Source organism: Capronia epimyces (assembly GCF_000585565.1).
Source record: "Capronia epimyces CBS 606.96 chromosome Unknown aczIQ-supercont1.6, whole genome shotgun sequence".
NCBI lineage: Eukaryota > Fungi > Ascomycota > Eurotiomycetes > Chaetothyriales > Herpotrichiellaceae > Capronia > Capronia epimyces.
Window position 1 is genome coordinate 952,154 of NW_006912909.1, and position 23,255 is coordinate 975,408.

The window sequence follows — 23,255 nt, forward strand, 5'->3', positions numbered from 1 at the left end:
GCTTGAAAACCTGCTGCTGCTTGAAAACAAAACAAGGAATTGGTGACAAAGACTCAGTCTCTGAAGAGGGTCGGTGAAGGTGAAAAAAGGTTGGGGCGATAGATCATAATGGACTTTGCGGGGGGCAATATACACTCACAGAGATCTCGGTGGCACGGATTCGCATGAATTCCAGAGCCTAGCCGGAAACTGGATGGCAGTCTAGACCTTGGACGAGACTCCATCTGCTTAGTACTTGCCTCTCTGCCGTCTCTACCTCCAATTACTGCCTCATCGGTAAGGAATTCTGTGGTGTTTGAGACACTGATTGTGCTGCTATTTTAACGTGCATACTAGTGAGCTTGGCCGGGGCTTAGCAGTGTCTGTCCGGCTAATCATTGGCCAGTAGCGGGTCACTAGTAGCGCCAAGGATTTGTCAGCCAGAGATGCCCCATATTCCCGATTAGTAGTACTAATATCACACCATGCCCGTGGAGGCCGGCATGCCCCCTGGGATCTTTCGTGCTGCTTCCCGCTGTCAGTCACAGGCTCTGCTCGGGCACCTGGGCTTACCTCTAGGCCATCTTCTGTGCGGCAAGTCTGGTCTTTCTTCGGCGGAGAGAGCTGCAGTGACTTCTGCAGAACCCTGACCCTCGGCTTACTGGCCGGAGGGAAACGACGAAGGTTCAGGATCGATCTGATCCAATCTGAATCTGACTGGCTCGATCAGCATGGCTGCTCGTGACCCCGAGCCTCGTCCACTCCTGTTCATCGTTCAGGATTCGCAATCTTTCCGCCGGCGGTCTTCCAAGAAAGCCGCCGCGGAGGCCAAGGCGATCACGTCCCACGTGTCTAGTCGTTACCGAGGCTGGAGAAAAACGCACCACCAAAGCCTCGTCCTTGATCCTACGACAAATGCCATTCTGACTTCAACCCCACCAATTCACGCAGTTGGCTCCCTCCCTGTCCCTGTGAACGATGTGGCCGATCAAGATCAAACCAGCGACCAGAGACTGCTCTCGGAATATCGCCAGAAACTGATGGAAACCAGTGGTCGATGGGTTTACGGGTCGTTCAAGCTGCATCGTCTGCAGGCAGACAGGAGCGAGAGACTCATACTCATCGACGGCAGCATCGTGCCTCCCCCTTCGAGACTCGGGAGCCAGACTCTGGATCCCTTTGCGCCCGACATGTTCAAGTATGACCGCGAATTACAAGCGAGTCTATTTTACTACATCAAGATTATTCGGCCGTTTGCCGTCCATTTATTACAAGGCTGGTCTTGGATTGATAATCTGTCTCAGGTACAATCGTCGCCGGTCCTGGCGTACGCAGTAGCCACGTTTGCTTCCGCTTTCCTGTCCGGCTCTCTTCGCGGAGGTCCTGGTGTCGTGCTGCCTCCGCCGGTGGAGAAGGGCCAACAGCCGCTGTGGGAGATTCCGCCATGGCTACGGTTACAAACGCATTGTCTGGCGGAACTGAACGCGATCCTGAGTGACCCGTCGTCCCGAAATCTGGACGAGTCATGCTACCAGGCCATTTTGTTCTTGCTCCGACTTTCGGTAAGTCCTCATTGGTACTATTACCGTCCATTCTCCAGGGCTGGGCTGGTGGTGGTGCTGCAGATATCCGCTGTTAGTTTACAATGAGATGAATAACGGCGTGGCCGGCATTGCTTCCAACTAACATGGAACTGACTGTCGACTCGCAGATTCTGTTCTCCGACGGCGAGGCGGGGAGAATGCATCTCAAAGCTCTGCAAAGAATATCTGGGATTGTCGGGGTGGAAGGTGTCGACCTAGAAAAGGAGATGGCAGTGTAAGTCAAGTCCATGTCCCAGATTTACTATTGAATATATCGGGCTCCTGCTGAGATTCCGGTACCCACGGCGGCACCACTACAGTAACAAAATCAACCTCATCAGTGCTTTCCTCCACAACTCATCCGCCGTGCTGGTCAGAAAGCACCCACATGGGGACTCAGGCCGGGTCCGGGAAGTGGTCGAACTGGACCGAAAGCTGTGGACCTGTGACCGCGAATGGTACACCTTCTGTGCTGCGGTCAACGCACGAACCCTCACGTGGCGGTCTGAAAGCCCGAGTGCACGATTGCTGCCGGACACGGCGGCTGCGATTGCCAGGATGGACCCCAATAGCCAGGGCCAGGGCCAGGGCCTCAGGCCGAGCGAGGCGGTGGAACTGCAACGGTGCTACCAGATTGCACTCTTTCTGTCGGTCTACCTCAACAACATCAGCTTCAACACTTCGGCGGCATGTGTTCGCTCCCAGGTGTTGGATTTGCAGTCGAGACTGTCGAGAATGGACATGATGGCCATGACTCACGTGTGTCACTGCACCGTGTTCAACCTCCTGATGGTGGGCGCCATGGCGACGCGGGGGTTCCTGGAACGGAACTGGTTCGTTCGTCTCGTGGCCATCCATTATACCGACGTGTTGTATATCGACCAAGTCTACCGATTAATTGCCGAGTTCATTGACCCTCTACACATGGTCTACGACGCCATCGAAGATACGTGGAAGGACGTCACCAGTTTCCGATCACTCATGTCCATCAAGATGGAGCCTCGGGTGTTGGCCAACGGCAACGACCGCCATGTTGGTGACATCGATCCCGAGATCGAGAACTTGAGGCCGATGAATTATTCTCCTGATTTGTCCAAACCAATCAAGGTCGTTGAAGTTGATGATCTAGACGTTGATTTGGGATAGGGAATTACGTGTTTTATTTTACCATGACTGTCCTTTGCTGTCACTACTACCTAGTTGACTACTATACTATATACTATATACTACTATGTATATAGACTGACTATATACTTATCCAACCGTACATACCGTTTCCTTGTCAAATTCAGGCATTCCCAGCCTTATCCTTTCACCAGAAGGCTGATTTAGGTATACTATACTATATTGCATGCGCCCCCTGCGACCCTTTGATAGAGAACATGGAACTTTTCAACCTTTGACACGACTGTCAAGGCGACATGATCATGATCCCATCTATCATATCATCCGTCACATGCGTAGGATCCCTAAACACCTCCTCAAGCCCGCCTCTGGTGCGCCACCGTTCAAGCATGACAGACGCACTGCTAGGTTTGGTCTTCTCGTGCGCCAGCTTCAACAAACACAGATACAAGGCCGGTTCTGCCTCGTGCTCGACATCATGCCAGATGGGCCCGAGGATCTTGAGCGTGGCCAAGTCCTGCGCCGTGATGAGCGAGTAGGCGATCAGATCGTCGACCGTGACGGCGCGACGGGAGTTATTCTTATTCCCCGGTGTCAGTGTGGAGGAGTTATTCCCCGGTGTCGGTGTCGGTGTCGGTGTGGATGGTGTCGCGTAGCCCGGAAACCCGCTCCGAGACACAGCGGCCCGGTCCTCTTTCAGAAGCTTCAGGTACGCCGTGGCAAGGGCAGAGGTGGTGGTGACGGGACCGGGGCCGGAAGCCTCGGTGAATTTGCTAGTGAGCAGAAGCACGAATCGCATAAACAGGATTCGAACTTTCATTGCGCGCCCGATCATGGTGGTGTTTGCAAAAATGATGGTGAAGGATTCGATGGGGTGTGTGAGAATCCCATTGGCAAAGGTTGGTTCGGATTCAGGTTCGTTCGAGCTAAAGTAAGCCTGGACAGCCTGGTCAATAGTCCCGAGTCGGCCGTCAAAGGAGATTCGGCATTCGTCTTTGAGCTGTTGGCATACATGATGGAGGATGGCCTCGAGGAGATCGAGTTGATGTGTTGGGTCCCGCTTCGCGTGCTCGAGGGCTTCGGTCGTGATGGCAAGGAAGATCGCCAGTAAGTTCCGTCTTTCAAATCGCTCCTCGAGCACCTCGTCCAGCGTATTCAACCACCTCTGCTTGTTCTCCCGAAGTACGAGGGGAGGAACTATCGGCAGAGCCGCCACAATTCGGTCGTCATGCAGCGAGCTCTTGGCCTTTACAAGGTGATATGCGCACACTTCACAGCAGCTTGTGCGAGCAATAATGTCTGTTTCGCGGTACGGTGCCAGTGCCAGTGGGTATAGCACCTCACACACGCTTTTGGGACTCGGGAATCCAGAAGTGAAGGTTCTGAGGCCCTAGGGAACTTCTTTCAATAGAATGGCGAAATGTACCATATTCTCTCCACACAGCGGACAAGTGAGGAAAGGCAGGGTTTGAAGGGGATAGCCTTTGGGAATGGTGAGCCCAGGGCAGAAGGTGATTTCCGTTCTCACATTTTCAATTTCAAGAAGATCTGGACGGGATGGTGATGGCAACTCAGTCGGGAGCCCCGTGCCTTGATCGGCTGGTTTCGTCTCATATCTATTGGCCTTGTGCCTTGAGATGCGAGACAAAGGCGATAGCACCACCGGCGAGTGGCGGGGGCGGCGGGGCATATGTCTCGGCGACATTCTCTGCAAGCAGTTTTCGGCCATGACAGTCCTTTCCTGTTGGGCTCTTTGATCCTGGATGAGGCGCAGCCAATTTGCAACGTGTGCGTCGCGAAGCCTACTCTGCATCCTCGATGTAGTCTGCAAGTCGTCTGGATTCTGTAGGGAATCCACGACCGCGCCGAGGGCACTTTCAGCATGATTGCCAACATCGATTCGGTCTTGGACCCGTGTAGCGATGGCAGCCTTTCTGTTTCGCACCCATCGTTTGGCTTCTTCCACCCTTCCGCTGGACCTCATCGAGATCATAATAGAAATCAGGTCGGTATCGTTGTCGAGAAGTGCTTCGGCGTCCGAAGCCGTGAGATTGTCTTTGGTAATCCGGTCAAGATCGAGGCGTGTTCCGTCTTGAAGGAGTATCTCATTTTTGTTCAGAACACGGGGATATGGTATGCGTGAAGTAAACAGTGCTTCGTAATTTGTCGTCGGAAGTTCGTCCCAACGTGTCGATTGTTCCAATCTAATCTCTCGCTGAGCAGGTCCGCGTAGGTAGCCGAAACATCCCTTGGCTTGAAAAATGAAGAGCTCTTCGGTGTCAATGTCGTGGAACAGAAAGACAGCATCAGACGCCATCCCGAACAATGCTACTACGACCGAGATGTTGCAGAGAGCCGGCATGCGTCCTCGATAACCAAATACGACGAGTACGCATGCTTTATTGTGGACGCTGTGCTCATCGATACTTTTCGCGAAGTATCTGACTTCCTTGTCAAAAATTTCACCATCGGTGAACAGAAACCATAGCTGTGAGTCCTTAACAGCCTTCAGATGCTGACGGTCTTCCAATAGCACTAGCGGTTGCGTGAGTCCATCAGATACAAGCTCGTCGAGCTCGTCCAACCGAAGCAAGGGTTGGGCTTCGTGATTCCACGGGCCAACTCTGCACGTTGCCTTTGTTTGGCTCGGGAGATGGTCCGCAATTGTCTCCAAGGCCGCTCTTTCCTGTGCCAGCACGAGACCTGCGGTACTTCCAGAGACATCAACAGCGAAGAACATGTTGCATTGATCAAAAGGAAGGTCTGGTGGCGCCTCCGCCGGTCTCTCCAATGGTGCTTCGAATCGACTTTCGTCAGCGCGTAACTGGACAGGTCGTTCCAGCGGTGGCTCGAAAGCTTTTGATTGAGAATCCATCATGCGAAGGCTGGCTTGCTTCCAGTACCAGGACCAGTATCAAGCTTGGTTGCCACTAAAAGGGGTTGGAAGCAAGGTGACAGTTGCAGCAGAAGGTAAATATCTTCCACCTTATGTGAGGATATCATGTGGGTAGTGGTCCTTCCTCATGACATGTTGGTTTTTGAGAATTTGTGGCGGTGGCAGTGCTGTAAGGCAGAACAGGTCATGTCGAAAGCACCGGGGTAGGATCGAATGGGCACAAGCCCCTTAGCCACTAGGACTGGGCTGTGCTCTGCAGCTTGCATTAGCTTTCACCACCCATGACAATTGTAGTGACCTGCCCGTCCAGTGCCGTTGTAGTGTTGAATTTGGCTACATGGTTGTGTTGTATACAGGGTCGGATGCTTTCCCGGTCGAGGACTTTGTTAAAGATCAAAGCCCAAGTTCGAGTTCTTTCGAGACAAAAAAGGTAACGCCACAGGCGTCAATATAGCTTGTGATTTGCAAATGAACTCAGTTGCCTAGTGTCACGACGAGTGAGATGGCTAGTCTATTGCGGCCTCCATATGCTGAATCTTGTCCTCCTCCCTACTCCTCCAATACCAGTAGAATGCAAATGCAGCGACGGTGGTCGGGACTGTACAAATCACACCCAGATCCAGAATTTAGAAGCATGAGAGAGATAGGTGCTCTGCTGGAAGAAAGGCATGGCCAATAGAGCCTACGCACACCTGGGTCAACGGTGGCACCTAGGTGGCAGGAAATAGACATCTCGGAGATGAATGACAGGCAGAAACTTACTGCGAATGATGTCCCAGGCAAGAAGACCATCGTGGTAACTGCAATCTTGGACGGGATTATCGGTATAAGAAGGTGAACGCTCGAGCAGAGCGGTGAACTTACTGTCTTCATGGCTACGCTGTCCCTCTTCATAGCCCTTGACAGCTCTTGTGATTGAAGCGCGATTTGCCGCGAGATTTTGGCATCCTCTTGTGTGGCAACAAGAATAGCATGCATCTTTGCTCCGTTCATCACCATCATCCGGTCGTTTGCGATGCTGATGCGATTGAAAAGCTAGAGATGATCAACTTGACCGCTTCATCGAGGTAGAGGTAGAGGCGGGACAGTATACCAGTGCCAGGATATTTTGAAGCTTGTCGGAAAGTTCGTGCTGAAAAGTGTGCACTTGCATTAGGTGCGTGGTCAATTGGCCAAACGTAGATGAAGTATCAAAATCAGTATGGGTCGTGGCCGTGGAATCCGATGATGAATTCATTTCACATGAATCTCTGCATCGCTTCTCGTAATCCTGAAGTGCGTGCAATGTGTCTCGTACAGACGACAGCTCTGAATTGTACCGCTGCAGATGTGCCGCAATGGCGTGTAAAGCCTGGTTGACCAGCGAGTAGGTATCTGTAGCCTGAGTGTCAATGTCACCGTCGATCTCATTTTGAAGCAAGGTTTCCTGTCTCGTCTTAGCCTGATATCGACCAGCAGCCGCCAGCTTGATTCTGAACATACGTAGGCGATTAATTGTTCATTGACGCTGCTCAGGGCATTTGTCCACCACCGCATGGCACTCGTGAAATATATGAAGTGAGCGTTGAGAGGATGATGCTTCACTGAATTCGGATCCAAGTCTCCATCTCCACGCGTGGACCATTCATGGATTTCATGCAATCGTTTTCTAGGTTCATCAGCAGCGTGGCTCCAGCGGCCATCCATGAAGTTGAAAACCAGCGTCATCTGACCACCTTCCTCCAGGTAATGTCTCGAGAGAATGGCGATGTGAGAGCTGCGGATGTCGACGCCCACATCTTGGAGGTGCAGGAAATGGAGCGGGTCCATCTGATTGTTCCTCGCATTACTGGTGGCGTGGTTCTGACGCCGGTCACTGCATTTGTATTGCACCCGAACTGGCAGTATGTACCAAGTATCGTGGTAGCTGGCCCTGACCTTGCCGTGCGTGTGCGTACCTTTATATGCAGTGGAAGAGCCATTTCCGTAAGGCAGGTGCAACTGTGTGAGGCACAGGGCAAAGGAATAAGGGATTTCGAGCTTAGCAAATAGTCTTGTCAACTCGCTCTTCCCGATCTGGAGCCTGTTCGCATCATTCCGGATGGGCGTATTCGGGGCTGGAACCAGGAATTTGTTGATCAAGCTGCGGGTTATCAGAATAGAATTGGTTGTCAGTTTTGTCTTGTTGAAATGTTGCTGCGCCGTCTGGCAAAGAAGCAAGCTTACCAGAACATGTCTTTGTCCTTGGCCTGATGAAGTTTCTGTAGAGGTTTAGAAGGTGAAGGTGGCGCCATGCTTGTATGCAGTATACAATACTCACTGCTAAGCCGGCTTCAAAATTCTCCTTATGCCAAGTTTGTTCGACCAACTCTAGGTACGCACAGATGAGATGAGCGAGTAGGAGTAGACCTCGGATTGATTCACTGCTGCCTTCGCCTTTGCCAGCAACCTCAAGAACAGTAATAAGAGTGTCATCGGACAACAAATTCTTGCCGAAGACGTCAAAGCCTCGCTGGAGATGGAGGCCATTGTCCCTATCAACATCAACATCAGCCGAAGTCTCCCTAGATCCCACTCGAACGATGTGGGAATACCGACAGCATAGGCCGATAGTGGCGAGCATTTGTCGGCCAGATGACTGGGTTTGTTTCCTCAGGTTCTGCCATGGCAGATGGCAGCCGAAGATGCTTTCACTCGGACCTCTGACCTCTCGTTGTCGTCAGGAGGGAGTCAGGATGATAGTGATGGTCTCGCTCGACGGATTTCGACTTCGAATACCTTGGAAGGTACATTTAGAGACTTGAATATTGTCCGTCTGCTTCAAGTGGCATGCTTGGTTGATGAGCGGTCTGCATGAGGCTGAGGCTGAGGCTGAGCTGTATAGGTCGACCCTAAGGCGCCTCTAACCCTAACCCTAACCCTAACCCTAATATGCATGGCGCTCATTGCGCCTCCCAAACCCTGAACCTTGAACCCTGAACCGCCCAAGGGCACAAGGGTTAAGCCCTTGGGCCTCTTAGCCTAACCCTACCAGGTACTCCGTACATGGATGTAGCAACGCACACACTGCACGGCCCCCATCACACCGCATGCGAGGTTGGCTCTGGCTCGACCAGAACAATGTCGACTAATATCCTCTCTCCCTACAGTATCTTACCGTCCTACGTCCTGCATCCTGCGACGTCTCAACTGTCTGTCTCCAGACTGACGAGATTGACCTTTCGCTGTCACCCACAATGAGCCTTTCTCACCGAGTGTACAAAACGAGCTTCCCAACACAGTGGATTGTCTCTTCCAAACCAGGAACTCCCGTCTCTTATTACACGAGGCCGGAGGATGGAAGTTCAAATACTGTGCCGACCGCGGTTGAGCCGCATAGCGCATCGCAAGGCGTCTTCCTGGAGGCTCGACAGCACCCTTTGAACGACCACGACCAGCGAGACGGGTCTGCCACACCACCACCACCGCAGTCGCACCTTCTTGCCACTTCAAATAACGGCTCAGAGATTGCAAGCTATGCTTCCTCCTCCAAGGATAGCAACCTTACCTCCTCAGCGAAGCGGAACAAATTGAAAACACTCTTGTCCTTCGGCAAACAAATGCCCGCAGGTCCTGTTGTTGATAAAGCCACTCCCAAAAGCTTGAACTCCACAAACTCGCTCTGGGGATCAACGCCTAAAATATTCAGGTTCAGGAGGCAGGATAAGGCTGGGAGAATTACTGAGATGTTGCAGAAGAACTCGTCGGAATCCACTGCATCTCAAGAATATGATCCTGTTCTCGGTTCGACGCAGAGGACGGTCAACCAACGAACGGATATCGCTACCAATCCAAGTGCCCCACCGACAGACAACGACCCAGATTTCGAGCCACCCCGAGTACCACTTCGGTCTCCGTCGGGCACAGCGTCTACCTTCGATCAAAGTGATGCGTCGGCGAGATTTCCATATACGAGTTCGCTATATACTCCTGTAACCCCGGGAATAGCAGCACAAAGAAGATGACCTTCAAAGACCATTCATCATACCTGAACCTCCATCCCTCTCGACCTGAGGATACAAGTTGCGGCGCTGGCTCGGCACCTACCTTCCTATCTATCAAGTATGCACTGCGCCACCGCCTGCGAGGCCTTAGCCCTCGTGCTGAAGGTGTCTTTCTTGCAGGGACAGATACTATTTCTCTTCCATGGACTTTCGCAAACACCTCTCGCAATTGTTCGAAATTGAAAATGGTTGTGCTCGAGATGAATGCCATCTGCGCTAGCCTGTTGGGAGGAGCAAAACCCTGACCTGGCCAGATCCGGGTCTCGCTTGAAAGAATTGAAGCCATGCCGCGGCATGACACTCTAAGTGACCTCTCGCAATCCAAGGATTTCATCGACTCCGAGTGCCTTCTGGATGGTATACCGCCCCGTTACAAAGCGCAGTCGCGAGACGGCAAGCATGAACTCGCGCAGCGACAGCTATGTATAACGAGAGAAACAGTAGTACCGCACTGTCTGCTACACCGCGACCCAAACCTCCACGAATAGATTGCTCCAGTCGGTACATAGTAACTGGAGCGACATGCAGCAAAGCACGACTACAACTTGAAGTTGTCAGTCACTACGCTCGTCAAAATCCTAGAGCAGACTTACTAGACTCAGCTTGGTCGGTGGGGCCATCAAGACCCTTGATCTCTATAGTGATCCTTGACCTAGTACTAAGGTAGTATAATCCTTAATTGTACTCCGTATACCACTACTATGTGTGCTTAATTAGTACTTAGCTATATGTACGGAGTATTTAATTCTGGCATTAGAAAACACCAAAAACAATTACTAAATTGACGTCACGTCCCTCTTGGCACCTTTGCATAAAACTTTAGATTACTAATATATAGGTACATAGGTATATATATTAGTAGTACGTACCTAGCAGCTACTATAGTAGGTACTCGTACTGTACTGTATACAGCACCTACAACCGGTAGGTATATACTGTAATACGGCAATGGCACCAACTCATGTCCTCATCACCGGCGTCACCGGCTATATTGGCGGAACGATCCTTTCGTACCTTCTCTCGTCGGAAAATGCAAGCGTCAAAGACCTGAAACTGTCGGTCCTCACGCGCAACGACGACCGAGCCAAATCCTTCTCGTCTGCCAATCTCAAGGTGTACACGATGCGCGACCTGGACGACGCGGCAGCCATTACGGCGGCGGCGGCGGAAAACGACATCGTCATCCACACCGCGTCCGGGTACCACGCGGGCAGCGCTGTAGCTTTGATTGAAGGTCTCGCGCGGCGGAAACGGCAGCTTGAACTGGAAAGCAATGCCAATGCCAATGTATACTACATCCACACGTCGGGGACTTCGAATCTGGCCGACCGGCCGATCAGCAAGACGTATCTGGAACCGCGCACTTTCAGCGACAAGGACCCCGACATCGACATCTACGCCTACTTGAAGAAGCGGAACGAGATCGAGCCGTACTCTCAGCGCACGAGCGACCTCGCCGTGGTGGAGACGGGGCTGAGAGAAGGCGTTCCGACCACGATTATCATGAGTCCGACCATCTACGGCCTCGGCTCGGGCCAGTTCAACCGGTTGTCGATCCAGTATCCCGCACAGATGAGAGCGGCTGCGAGGCAGGGGAGGGCAGAGTACGTCGGTGGCGGGAAGGGGGTGTGGGATTTTGTGCACGTCCTCGATCTCGCCGTGCTGTATGAGCTTGTGCTCCTGGACCGGGTGGAAGGGAGACGCATCGTTCCTGTCGGGGCGCAGGGCTTCATGTTCAGCGCCACAGGAACCTTCACGTGGAGGGAGGTTGCCGAGAACATTGCGAAGGCCGGCTTCGAGCTGGGGAAATGGAGCGACGCCGAGACGAGAAGTGTGAGTCTGTCCGAAGCGGCGGCGAAGTGGGTGGCTGGGGACGAGCAGCTGTGTGAATTGGGATATGCCAGTAATTCTAGGACGAGAGCGGATATCGCGAGAGAGTTGGGCTGGCGACCGAAAAGGACCAAGGAGGATTGGGCGCAGTCTTTTCGGGACGAGTTTGAAGAGGTTTTGAAAAAGGAACATGGAAAGTAGCTTTTGTACAGTTCTGGAATACAACAGCATGATTACCGATTTGTTTGCCTTTCGAAAATTAGCTTCTCTCCTCTACAACGCCGGACATAGGGGAGGTTGGCTGAGATTCAGCCTCCAGTCTAATGAATTCCCGGATCGTCCAGTCAAAGACATTGTCGTTTTCAAACCCTTCTCGGTGGAAAAGGTTGCTGAACAATTTCCGTAAATATCGATAATCAGGCAAGTCATCCTCGTTCGGGTGGCGCACATGATGCATATAAGAGGCGAATTCGGGAGGAAGGTCGGCACAAAGCTCGTCCACGGGGATCGTCTGCTTCATCTCCAACACACGTCGATATTTGCCCTCGCCCCTGAGGCCTTGCCAGGGAAGTTTGCCCTTTAGGAAATACACCAGCATATAGCCTAGTGCCTCCAAATCGTCCCACGGGGATTGCGCTGTCAAAGGACACATGTCAGCTGATCAATCCCGTCCACACCCACTGTTTGATGTCCCCGTCACCTACCAGCTCCCAAATGACCATTAATGCTCGCATATCTGCATGTCCCCAATAAGTGAGGCTCGTAAGTAGAATGTTCGTGGGCCTTGCCCTTGTTTGAGCCTGGAGACCGGGGCCGTAGATAGGTTGCCAGGCCCAAGTCCGTCATGTACACCACATTACCCTGCCGACCCACCCCTAGGAGAAAATTTTCTGGTTTGACATCTCGGTGAAGGTAGCGATGTGAATGAAGAACCTCAAACCGACGAAGCAGCTGATCGGTCAGCATCAAGGTCGTCTTGAGAGAGAAGTGGTTGCCACAATATCGAATCAAGTCTTCCAAATTCGGTCCGAGAAGTTCGAACACCAGCGCCTTGAAGTCATGCACAAAACCATGCCAGAAGATGCGCGGAAACCCGGTTTGCCCGGCCAGCTCCTGGTAGATGGGAACTTCATCGTCGAGGAGAGACGGGTCCGCGGAGAAATGCTCGAGTTTGATGGCGACTTCTGCGCCGGAGTCTACATCGCGACCTGCGAGACCTGTGAGTGGAAGCGGACATGGGTGGGCAATGGCAGGAGGCGGCCACATATGGCAACTGCATACCAAGATACACTTTGCCAAATGATCCCGAACCCAGCTTCCGGAGGAGTTGATACTTGCCGCCTATTCGTATCTCTCGAACGCGCTGGACAAACGGATCCATGGCGCGGGGATCAACGCCGGTCTTCTCTGAGTACCTCAGCACATACTTGTAGTTTCGGGCATTGAAGACAGGCAGCAATCACCCTTGATGGTTGCAAGTTGATATGGCGGGCACAAGGCAACCGCAGCCGGCGTCAGTTAGTGCCCGCAGTCAATTCTTAGCGTCTTGGCGGCGACTAGGCGGGAACCGTGATCCCAAGTCCTTAATTATTAGTTCTCAGCCAATCTCGACATCACTGCCAGCACAACCTGATACTTGATACTTGACACTTGAACCCACCTCTCCAGGGAGCTGCCTGGTATGTAGGTGCCTGGCTGCGCTGCATTCTAGGCGCCAGCCCTCCCTTGCCAGCGCAACACCACGTCCTCGCCCATGGCCGCCTCATGGCCAACTCCTTCACTCCTCTATCCTCATGTTCATGCTCCCGGAGCCTCCGTCGAGGAAACGACGCCGTACCTCGACGGATTCCGGTCAGGTCCAGGTGCCCGTAGCAAAGAAGCACAGATCTTCGTCGGAGAGCCGCCCTGACCCTCATCCTCACCCTCGCAGTTCCAACGGATGGGACAGGCTGTCTAAGGTTCGACTTAGTCGCTCTGCTCTTAGGGAGTACGACCACACGATCGTTCCAAAGACGGCTAACCCGCCCTATATACCCGTATCAGACGTTGGGGATCCCACGGGGAGGGCGCGACAACGGCTTCAACGCTTTGCCCGCCGTGGTGGTCCTGATCTATCATATCTCCGAGGAGTAAGTACGACTTCTTTCTACGCATTGGGGTCCAAGAAACTGACCGGAGACAGTTTGCCTTATTGCCTCCTATCGCCGACGAAACGAGCGCTCATTCCGGTTCCCCCAGCCGTAAACGGCCTTCAGCCTCATCGAGACGGACTGGTTCGAACAGGACCTCTAAGATTCGACCAAAAGCGGGAATTTTGAGCAAACAATGATTGACAACGGCGTATACCCAGAAGGTTATGAACACCCGGATGGACATACACAACCCGAACCGGCAAATTTGGATGCCGTCCATGGCAGACTCTTGGCCCCGCGGGCATCTCTCTCACCATCACAATTTACCGATGATGATTTCCGAGCGTTTAAGCAAGAAAATGCAAGGGCATCAGGCGAGACAACGTCGCTGCAAAAGGTCTTTCCATTCATCGCTGGGAACGAAACGAACCATCGTTTCGAAGCCGACACCCCCCTCAACAATCTCGAGCCTATTGATAAATGTCTCGGTGACCCTAAGCCAGATAGGTACTACGGAGCGGCACCTTCAGCCATCGATACGAAAGTGCTTCACGATTTAGCACCATACATCATTCCCTCCACCAACACAAGCCGTCCAGCAGCTCCTAACTTCTTTCTCGAGGCGAAAAGCCCGAGTGGATTACCATTTGTGGCCAAAAACCAGGCGCTATATAATGGCGTTGTCGGAGCACGCGCCATGCACAAGCTCCAGAATTACGGTGCTAATGAGGCGACCGTTGTGTACGACAACAACGCGTATAGCTTTTCCACTACTTATCAGGCTGGCCCAGGCTTGCTAGTGATCTACGCAACGCATCCGACCCAGTCTGCAGTTCCTGGACGAACCGAGTATCATATGACTCAAGTCAAGGCATATGCATTGACGAGCGATAGAGAGACGTTCGTTCAGGGGGTTACTTCCTATCGTAACATTCGAGATCTGGCGAAGGAGAATCGAGATGCCTTTATCGATCACGCAAATCAGATGGCTCGACGCGCACCTGCCGATAGCCCTTCCACTGCCTTCACGAATAGTACATCTTCATCTGCATTGCAGGAGGAGCACTCCGAAACTTCAGCGGATGAGCTTGCTCTCCAGCAAACGGTTGTCAAACGTCCTAGACGTGCTCATGAACGGTAGACTGCGGTCGCCACCCTAGCCAGCATTCACGCCACTTGCTTGAAGATGGCAGGATCCGGAGGCATATCAAGCCCATGCAGGTCGTTGACGGGGTTCGGGTCGAACCGATAAATGTGGCCTTATGTTTCTTTGGATGGGATGGCATGGCTTTCATCATGATCTTCGTCTTATATTGATTCATCGGATTCGGCGCTTACCGGAGAACCTCTGGTGACTGCCGCTATGGCTGTCAGCCAGGTGTGATGTCGTTTTATATTGTGTACGGAGTACCCGGCACAACGATACTGGGTCAGCAAGCCAAATCTAAAGATCGAGGCGTAACGGTATGTTTCAATCCTCCTTTCGATGCGCCTAGGATGCTTATAATGTACTCCGTAATCGGTTGCCTTTTTTACCACGTGCACTTGAACCACACACTCGTTTTCATTCTAGGCAGTTCCATCGAGATCACAATGAGTGCTTGAAGTCTGGCACACCATGCACGGGAGTGTTGGTCTGCTCGGCGATTCGGTTTCTCCTGTGGAAGACCAAGGCAACAAGTACGTTGCCGACAATGATCATGACCGCCATGGCCACAGTGGTGTACAAGCCAGGCACATATGTGGGGGCATCCTGCTGGCGGAAGATGTTGCTTCCCACCAGCCCCCCGATCGGACCTCCCCAGGCCACGACGGCGGCCATGATGGACCGCTTAGCCGATCCCGGTGCGTTGGACTGCGCGAGAGCCAGCTGGGCCGGGACGTTGCATTGACAGCCGATGGTGGCCAAGAACACGCCGAAATACCGGAGCTGATTGGAATACCGGGGCCGGATGACTGGTGTATCATAATCATGTCATTCGGTCAGGATGTGCCTTTGAAATGATTCCATCCACCAACGAGGAAGGATGGAGTGCCACTTACGAAGGAGACCGATCAGCAGGAGAAGGCTCTGGACGCAAATGACGGGGGTGCGCATCCTGGTCTTGTCGCTCACGTAGGCAAAGATCCACATGGCGCCCATGGTGGCCAGGTAGGGCCAGGCTGAGTAGAGACTGGCATGAAGTCCGGTGTAGCCCATTCCCTGCGAATGCGAGTCATGGTTAGAGCTGTGAATATATATTACACTGTTACTTCGGGATTGAGGAGAGGAAGTAAGTGTCAAAGTGTCAGTAGTACTAGTACTATACCGTAAGGATGGTGGGCACGAAAAATGCCAGGCTGTATGTCGAGGTATTGGTGAAGGTGAAGAGCAGGATTTGGAGCCAGTTCGTCCAGTCGCCGAGCACCTCTCCGAGAAGAGACCAGGTGATCTTGTCTTCTCCGTTGGCCTGGCCATGACCGTGGTCACGCTGCAGCCGGGCCGTGTACAGCTCTTTGTCGTCGGCACTGAGTACGTTCGAGTGCTGGGGGAAGTGGGGGATGGCAAACCAAGACACGATGCCGATCAGCATGGTGGCGGCGCCCTCGAGCTGTGGACGAATCATACTAATCAGCTTCATCTTCATCTTCATGTGTCGCGGTCTGTCTGCAGTCTGCAGTCTGCATACATGGCTAGGTCAAGTCGAATCGAATCAAACACCACTCACTCACTCACTGATGACGAGCAAGCAGGATCAGAGTGCGCACCACACGTACCGCGAAGATCCATCTCCATCCTTTCATGTCGCGGAGACCACCCATCAACCCGAGCGCGTATGCCAGCACACCAGCAAAGGCGGACGCGAGCACTCCGACCGAGTAGGCCCAGCTTACACGCCGATGGACCTCATACCGGCAGTACCTATGTAGACAGCCACGAAGTCGGTCAGTCAGGGGTTAGGGCCGTACCCTACCTCAACCAAGCCAAATAGCATATCATGTGGAAGGGGAATTGGTAGTGGCAGTGGCAGTGGCAGTGGGAGTGGCAGTGGGAGTGGCGTAGTGAAATCATGAAGCATAAGAGACAAAATTCATAAAGCCCATAAGACACAAAGACAAGACAGGGACAGACTGACCAGCAGCTGATGATGAATACCATTCCAGGCAGGATCCCACCCTCGAACAGACCCAGCAGGAAGCGCAGGAAGGCGAGCACTCTCCAGCTACTGGTGAAGCCCATGCCGGTGAGGACAGCGCCCCAGGAGACCAGGAGGAAAGACAACCAGGCGCGGGGACTGAGCTGGGCCTGGGCCAGGACGTAGTTGGACGGCAGCTCGGCCAACAAATAGGCGGGGAAGAAGGTCTGCAGGATCACGTTGTAGCGGTTGCCCGTCAAGTCGAGGTCCTGCTGCATGCCCAACACCCTGGCCGAGCCGACGTTGATGCGGTCGATGATGGACACGGCAAAGATGATGGCCAGAACGGGCAGGACGCGCAAGTCGACGCGGCGCACCAGCCGGGTTTCACGGTGCGTCGTCGGTGTGGTCAAGTTGGTATCAGCGTCGGCATCGGTATCGTGTCCCAGGGAGGAAATATCCTTGTCCTTGTCCTTGTCGTCGAGCCGGTGGCTGAGTTCGACGTGTTCGGATCCAGCTGCAAGCTTTTCGGCCAGTGCCAGTTCATGGCCCGGTTCTGTTATTGCTGTTGCTGTTGCTGTGGGAGACGCAGACATCTTATATTGTCTTGGATTCTAGAATCACCAAGGGCGAGGACGTCAGGGGGATGAACCGGGGAAGATCTGCCTGGAACATATAAATGATCCAGAATCCAGAATCCAAAACTACCAGCCACCTACAGCCACGCCCCGGATGGTAAGTCTGTCAGTACTGTATGCAGTATGCGTATGTAGTATGCAGTATGTAGTACGTATGTAGAGTAAGCTGGTGGATCACCCTTACCCCGTATTCCGTATCCCACCCCCGCGTTATGCAAAGTCCACTCCACCCCGGGTCCCTGGTCCCGGGTCCCCTCCCGTTGCCCCCCTTTCCCCTTTTGGCACCTGCACCCCCGCCCACTATACATACTGTACATACTACGTGCTGTACGTACCTGCTTGTCGTGTTTTCTACTGTACAGAGTACGGAGTACACAGTACAGAGTACAGCGTACAGCCTTATATCATGGTCCCACTCCGACAAGGCCAAACCCCAACCCAATCCCCCCGTTAGCTTCTGGGCCACATCAGAGTGTTGACCCCGTCTGAGATACAGGGCGGGAGCGGGAGCGGGGGCGGGGCCATTTCCTGAGCTGTGTCTTGCAAGCCCGATCCGAATCTTACGGTCCTAGCCTCGAGTACGGTATTGTTGGACTTCGCCGGACTAGGAGGTGAGGTGGCCGTTCCAATTCCCAGACATGGCGGACGTCCACGCGGCCTCAAGCAGACATGTGCGATGCTAAAAAGCGTGAGTGTGCGAGGAAGAGGACGGTGTTTGTTTGTTGATACTGTATATACGCATAGGCGTGACCATCTCCATCTCCATCTTCATCTCCATCTCAAACGGAGGCGTCTCACGAGACAGGAATCCTGAACCCGGCCCTGACCCTCGCTCTCGCTCGACAGTCCATTACATACATCCATACATACTAAGCACACACATCCTCACTACGTCCGGGATACACTTACTACCAAGAACAAGAACATACATACCAAGGACATACATAATACATATGATAGCAGCGGTACGGGACTAATTCTGCTCCCGTCCGCTCGCTCTTCTCCTATTGACAGTGGCACTATCAATCGACAGATAGAGACAGATCGCCTCAATCTCAATCTCAATCTCAAGCCCACACCACCATGACGCACTCAACCACCAGCTCCATCGCCATCGCCATCGCTCTCGGCGTGCAAGACGTTTCCCGGTTTCTGTCGAGGACGGTGCAAAACCTAGGAGTACAGGTTCAACATGCCCGGCCGGTCTACGTGGTGCTGATGGTGGTGCTGGTGCTGGTGGTGCTGTTGTCGTTGCTGTTGCTGGGAGTATCAGATCCGCGGCGCAAACACATGCCACCGGCGCCGGCGGCGTGGCCCATCCTCAACCATTCTCTCTACCACATGCAAGACGACACGGTGACCAACGCGATCCGGTGGGCGCGCCAGTACGGCGAGGTGTTCCGCACGCGCGCCGGCACCACCGACTTCATCTGGCTCAACTCGCCCGAGGCGGTCAAGGAGCTCATCGACCGCAAGAGCGCCATCTACTCCAGCAGGCCGCCGATGCCTATGGCCTCGGATTGTGCCAGTGGAGGCCGCCGCGTCGTCAACATGCCGCACGGCCCGCGCTGGCGCACCATTCGCTCTATCCTCCATCGTCTCCTGACGCCCACTATGTCCCGGTCGTACGCTCCCGCCCAGTTGTATGAAGCGAAGCAGTTGTCGGTCGACATTCTGGACAATCCTCGAGGTAGGTCTTCTGTTTCTCATCGAGGCACTCTCCTCGGGATTCTAGACAGACTTTTGGTCATCTTTCCCACCGACACTACCACTGACACTGACACCCTCCATCTAGACACATACATGCACAACCGACGCTACACGTCCAGCCTGATCATGCAAATCACCTACGGGCGACGACTCCCTGAATGTACGTGTTCTGAATCCTCGCTACGGGTGTGAAGCATTCATTACCAAAGAGAACAAGTGCTGGCTTGCTCCTCGCCTGCTTCTATCTCCCAGAAGATCAATTGAATTCACACCGACACTGACACTGACATTCACCACTGACACAATCGACCATGCGTATAGGGGAACACCCCGACGTGACCAAGATCTTCCAAGTCCTCCAGCGATTCGGATCGATCCGCCGGCCGGGCAGCTGGCTGGTCGACAGCTTCCCGGCACTGGCCAATTTCCGGGCATTCGACCTGGTCAGCGACTGGCGACGGGTCGGGGCGTCGATCCACCAGCAAGACTCGGCGGTGTGGATGTTCTTCTGGCGACGCATGCAGGCGGAGCTGGAGAGCGCGCAGGCGCCGCACAGCTTCGGCAAAGCCTTCATGACGGGCGACTGGCGCGGCAAGGGCCTGGACGAGCTCCAAGCCGCCTACGTGCTAGGCACCATGATCGAGGCCGGCGCCGAGACGACCAGCATACAACTCAACAATCTGATTGTCGGCGTGCTGTCGCGCGGCCGCCACGTGCTGGACCGCGCCCACGCCGAGATGGACGCCGTCGTCGGCCCAGATCGGACCCCGACCTTCGACGACGAGCCGCGCTTGCCCTACCTCCGCGCCATGGTCAAGGAGCTCCTGCGCTGGAGAGCCATCAACAAGTTCGGCACCAACCACTACGCCATGCAAGACGGGTGGTATAAGGGCTTTTTCATCCCCAAGGGCAGTATTGTCATGATCAATACCTGGGGCATCCATTACGATCCGAAGAGGTTTCCCGAGCCAGAAAAGGTGAGAAAAAGAGCCACATGCCCATGGTGTATGCATCAAGTCATTCTACATGATGTGTACTATTGTGTTCTGTTCTGTTCTGCTATATTGTATTTTCTACCACTGTTGGACTGTGTTGTGTTCTGTTCTGTTATGTTGTATTCTCTACCACTTTTGGCCTGTGTTCTGTTCTATTCTGCTATATTGTATTCTCTACCACCTTTGGCATGTGTTCTGTTCTATTCTGTTCCTTTTCCACTCGATCCCAGTACTAACCAACCCCCCCTCCCAGTACGAACCAATGCGTTTCTTCAACCACCCCCTATCTGCCGCCGAAGCCGCCGCCGCCGCCGACCCGTCCATGCGCGACCACTATGCCTACGGTGGCGGCCGCCGCATCTGTCCCGGCATGCACGTCGCCGAGCGCAGCCTGTTCATCAACATCGCCCGGCTGATGTGGGGCTTCGACCTGCGTCTGGCCCGGGACGAGAACGGCATCGAGATCCCCGTCGACGCTAGCTTCCAGACGGGCTATTTGCCGGGTGGTATGGCTATTGCCAAACCATTCGTATGTGGTGAGTAGGAAGAATTGGAAATAATCTAATCCCTGTCATCTGAGCTTCCTATGTCTGTGTCGGTGTCGGTGTCTTGTTTCTTCTTACTGACCCGTCTTCATCAGATATTCGCCCGCGCTCCCCTCACCATGCCGAGGTGCTGCGTCGAGACTGGGAAGAAGCCCAGGAAAAGGGGTTGGAGCTGTCTCAAGTCGATTATAGACCGGAGTCGACGCATAAGGACTGACTGGCTGGCTGGCTGGCTGGCTGGCTGGCTAGCTGACCGACTGGTTCCATCGGCCGATAGTGGCAGTTCCGGTGCCGGTACAGATATGAGTGTGGGTGACGGTGTGGGTGACGGCGACGGTGTGAGTGTAGGTAACGATCTGGCTGACTGACGGTCTGGTTCAATGGGTCGATAGTGCCGGTGCCGGTGCTGGTAATGGTGTGACTGTGGGTAACAGTCTGGGTGATACATAGTCAGTATGGGTGGAGGAATAGCAAAGCCCTTAATCTAGTATCAACATACTCCCCTACCCCATGCATCCATATACCTGATCTCTAGGTATTTACTTACATAGCTATCCTTGCCAATGAGTACACTACAGTATATGTTCATTGTCAGTATCTAGCTCGACGTCAAATGTTCGTCATATATTCTCAGAGATATCGAAAGAAAGACCTTGCTAGTAGAGAGAGAGTGAGCTTCAACCCTTGGTTTTTAGAGATATACGTACTACTGAATACCAAATACTACTATATACTACTAAATACTGCACCTAAGTGTCAAGTGTTGCAGGTTGCAAGCAGAGCAGTCTGTGGTAGTCGGACTGCAAGAGGAAGAGGGCAATTCCAAGGGCAATACCAAGGGCAATACCAAGAATAAGAACAATAACGATTCTATCATGCTCAGCTCATGGTGACGGCGTCGTGGCAAGTAGCTTGGCCAACTCCCCGACATCCTCTATCGACTCCAGCGTCCAGCAAGCCTCTATTACCCTTCTCGTCTTCTCCTTTCCTAGATGCGGCTCCGTCTGCGAAACAAATTTCTCCTCCAACTGAGCCTTAGTCATGGGATTTCTCACCGAGCCAGTGGCATGCTCGATGTAGACGGTCCTCGCCGCTTGTGCACCATGTGCCTTGCTGCGCGACGTGAAAGTCACGTAAGCTTCATCGTCACGCAACTTGGCATCTGTCTGGACCGAAACACGGTCTCGGATGCTGTGCACCAGAGCATCGTTGGCAGCCACGTCGTCGGAAAACTCGGCCGGGGTGGCACGTCCATAAACCAGAGCGACGGCGCAACCATGATACAAGGAGAAGATGGTTTCCAACCCAGTGCGAGGATGGCGCACGTTACACAACCTCAACAGCTGTGGATTCGCCGTGACTTGAATCTCAGCCAGGTCATTCAGGTCTCGGGGCCCTCCCGTGGGCTTCACTTCGCCGTCAACGGAGAACGAGCGGGAAACCTCGAGGCAGGCGTCGATGAGTGGGTGAATGACAATGCCGCACGGGTATGGCTTGAAGGCGTTGCTCAAGATCTGCCACGGACCGCCGCATGCCAGGTCACTGATCAGGCCCATGTCGACCGTGGTGGACACGAGTCGTGCCCACGCCTCGATAGGTGCAGGGCAGCTAAAGAAGTTGTGCCGCGCAAGCTTTCCCGCCACTATACCGTTGCGCCCATGATGGCCCACGTGAAGTGTTTTGGTATCGCTGCCGAACATGGCGCGGGTCCCTGAAGCCATACTCGATGCATGGCCCAGGGCTGCGGCAAACTGATCTGGATTGAGTTTTAGTAGCTTCGCAATCCCGCCCGCGGCACTGAAAGCCCCGGTTGAGCCGGTAATGTGCCTGAGTCTCGTCAGTGACCTTTCGAAATCCGCAAGTCCTCGGCTACATGTCTGGGACACTGACCAACCGTTGTCGTAGTGGGAGGGGGAGATCGCATTTGCAACTGCAGCTTGTGTCTCGAACGCCGCGACGAATCCCAGGATCAACTCCTTCCCCGACAGGTGGTGGACCTCGGCCCACGGGAGCACAGCCGTGATGGCGGTACAAGACGGGTGAATGACAGTGCGAAGGAGAGTGTCATCATAGTCTCTGGCGGTGGCTGCTATTCCGTTGAGGATGGTCGCAGTCTCTACGTCAGTCCGCTCCGGCCGGCCCCAGATAGTGGCTGCCCCTGCTGCCGAGGGATCCTCGAGAAGTTTGCCGGGTAGTAAGGCTGCGATGGCTTTGCGGCGTGGCGAGATGTCCGAGGAGCCTATGGCGCAACCGATGATATTCAGAATTGACGCCTTTGCAACGTCGACAACCTCTTGGGGCAGCTGGTCGTAGGTGAGATGTGACAGAAATGTCGCAAGCTCGTGAGTATTGTCCTTCACATCAGCCATGGAGAATGGTTGAATGGGCGTGTTCCTAGCCGAGAGCCCTGCTTATAGTGCCTACCATCTTCTCTGTGTCGCCCATCACCCAACCGGACGTCGCGCATCACACATGATGAGTATCTCATACCTGGTCGAGGTTGATGTGGGGGGGGGGCAAGCTGGGGAGGTGGGAGGTGGGGGTTGGTGTGGTACTGTATGTAGCTTTCATTCATGCGGAGTTGCCGCCTAAGCCCTCAGGATTGGAGCATGGTAAAGCCAGTCGAGGCTACATGCAAACACTTGTTAGGATTGAACGTTCTTAACATAAAGAAGTTGTCTTGA

The 23,255-nt window shown here is 53.6% G+C and overlaps 9 protein-coding genes across 9 annotated transcripts; 4 read left to right on the plus strand and 5 right to left on the minus strand.

Annotated features, from left to right (window-relative positions):
* Positions 1-710: 710 nt before the first annotated feature.
* On the plus strand, positions 711-2,708 carry A1O3_07220 (uncharacterized protein; the record flags this gene model as incomplete). The annotated part of the gene is made up of 3 exons (XM_007737330.1): positions 711-1,541; positions 1,691-1,797; positions 1,883-2,708. 3 exons carry the CDS (start codon positions 711-713, stop codon positions 2,706-2,708), a joined length of 1,764 nt encoding a protein of 587 aa, XP_007735520.1.
* A 265-nt stretch (positions 2,709-2,973) lies between these two features.
* A1O3_07221 (uncharacterized protein) lies at positions 2,974-5,562 on the minus strand (the record flags this gene model as incomplete). Its single annotated transcript, XM_007737331.1, has 2 exons — positions 2,974-4,077; positions 4,114-5,562. 2 exons carry the CDS (start codon positions 5,560-5,562, stop codon positions 2,974-2,976), a joined length of 2,553 nt encoding a protein of 850 aa, XP_007735521.1.
* Positions 5,563-6,190: 628 nt separating this feature from the next.
* Positions 6,191-8,228, minus strand: A1O3_07222 (uncharacterized protein; the record flags this gene model as incomplete). Its single annotated transcript, XM_007737332.1, has 7 exons — positions 6,191-6,265; positions 6,448-6,618; positions 6,677-7,009; positions 7,066-7,705; positions 7,789-7,823; positions 7,883-8,096; positions 8,161-8,228. The coding sequence occupies 7 exons, from the start codon at positions 8,226-8,228 to the stop codon at positions 6,191-6,193; spliced, it is 1,536 nt and encodes a 511-aa protein (XP_007735522.1).
* A 2,325-nt stretch (positions 8,229-10,553) lies between these two features.
* On the plus strand, positions 10,554-11,636 carry A1O3_07223 (uncharacterized protein; the record flags this gene model as incomplete). Its single annotated transcript, XM_007737333.1, has 1 exon — positions 10,554-11,636. The coding sequence occupies one exon, from the start codon at positions 10,554-10,556 to the stop codon at positions 11,634-11,636; it is 1,083 nt and encodes a 360-aa protein (XP_007735523.1).
* A 58-nt stretch (positions 11,637-11,694) lies between these two features.
* Positions 11,695-12,816, minus strand: A1O3_07224 (CK1/CK1/CK1-D protein kinase; the record flags this gene model as incomplete). Its single annotated transcript, XM_007737334.1, has 3 exons — positions 11,695-12,071; positions 12,140-12,643; positions 12,717-12,816. The coding sequence occupies 3 exons, from the start codon at positions 12,814-12,816 to the stop codon at positions 11,695-11,697; spliced, it is 981 nt and encodes a 326-aa protein (XP_007735524.1).
* Positions 12,817-13,760: 944 nt separating this feature from the next.
* Positions 13,761-14,708, plus strand: A1O3_07225 (uncharacterized protein; the record flags this gene model as incomplete). The annotated part of the gene is made up of 1 exon (XM_007737335.1): positions 13,761-14,708. One exon carries the CDS (start codon positions 13,761-13,763, stop codon positions 14,706-14,708), a length of 948 nt encoding a protein of 315 aa, XP_007735525.1.
* Positions 14,709-15,155: 447 nt separating this feature from the next.
* Positions 15,156-17,279, minus strand: A1O3_07226 (uncharacterized protein; the record flags this gene model as incomplete). Its single annotated transcript, XM_007737336.1, has 5 exons — positions 15,156-15,523; positions 15,611-15,770; positions 15,877-16,158; positions 16,325-16,469; positions 16,684-17,279. The coding sequence occupies 5 exons, from the start codon at positions 17,277-17,279 to the stop codon at positions 15,156-15,158; spliced, it is 1,551 nt and encodes a 516-aa protein (XP_007735526.1).
* A 1,260-nt stretch (positions 17,280-18,539) lies between these two features.
* Positions 18,540-20,570, plus strand: A1O3_07227 (uncharacterized protein; the record flags this gene model as incomplete). Its single annotated transcript, XM_007737337.1, has 4 exons — positions 18,540-19,011; positions 19,117-19,191; positions 19,353-20,008; positions 20,280-20,570. 4 exons carry the CDS (start codon positions 18,540-18,542, stop codon positions 20,568-20,570), a joined length of 1,494 nt encoding a protein of 497 aa, XP_007735527.1.
* An 885-nt stretch (positions 20,571-21,455) lies between these two features.
* Positions 21,456-22,940, minus strand: A1O3_07228 (uncharacterized protein; the record flags this gene model as incomplete). Its single annotated transcript, XM_007737338.1, has 2 exons — positions 21,456-22,398; positions 22,462-22,940. 2 exons carry the CDS (start codon positions 22,938-22,940, stop codon positions 21,456-21,458), a joined length of 1,422 nt encoding a protein of 473 aa, XP_007735528.1.
* Between the last annotated feature and the right edge of the window lie 315 nt (positions 22,941-23,255).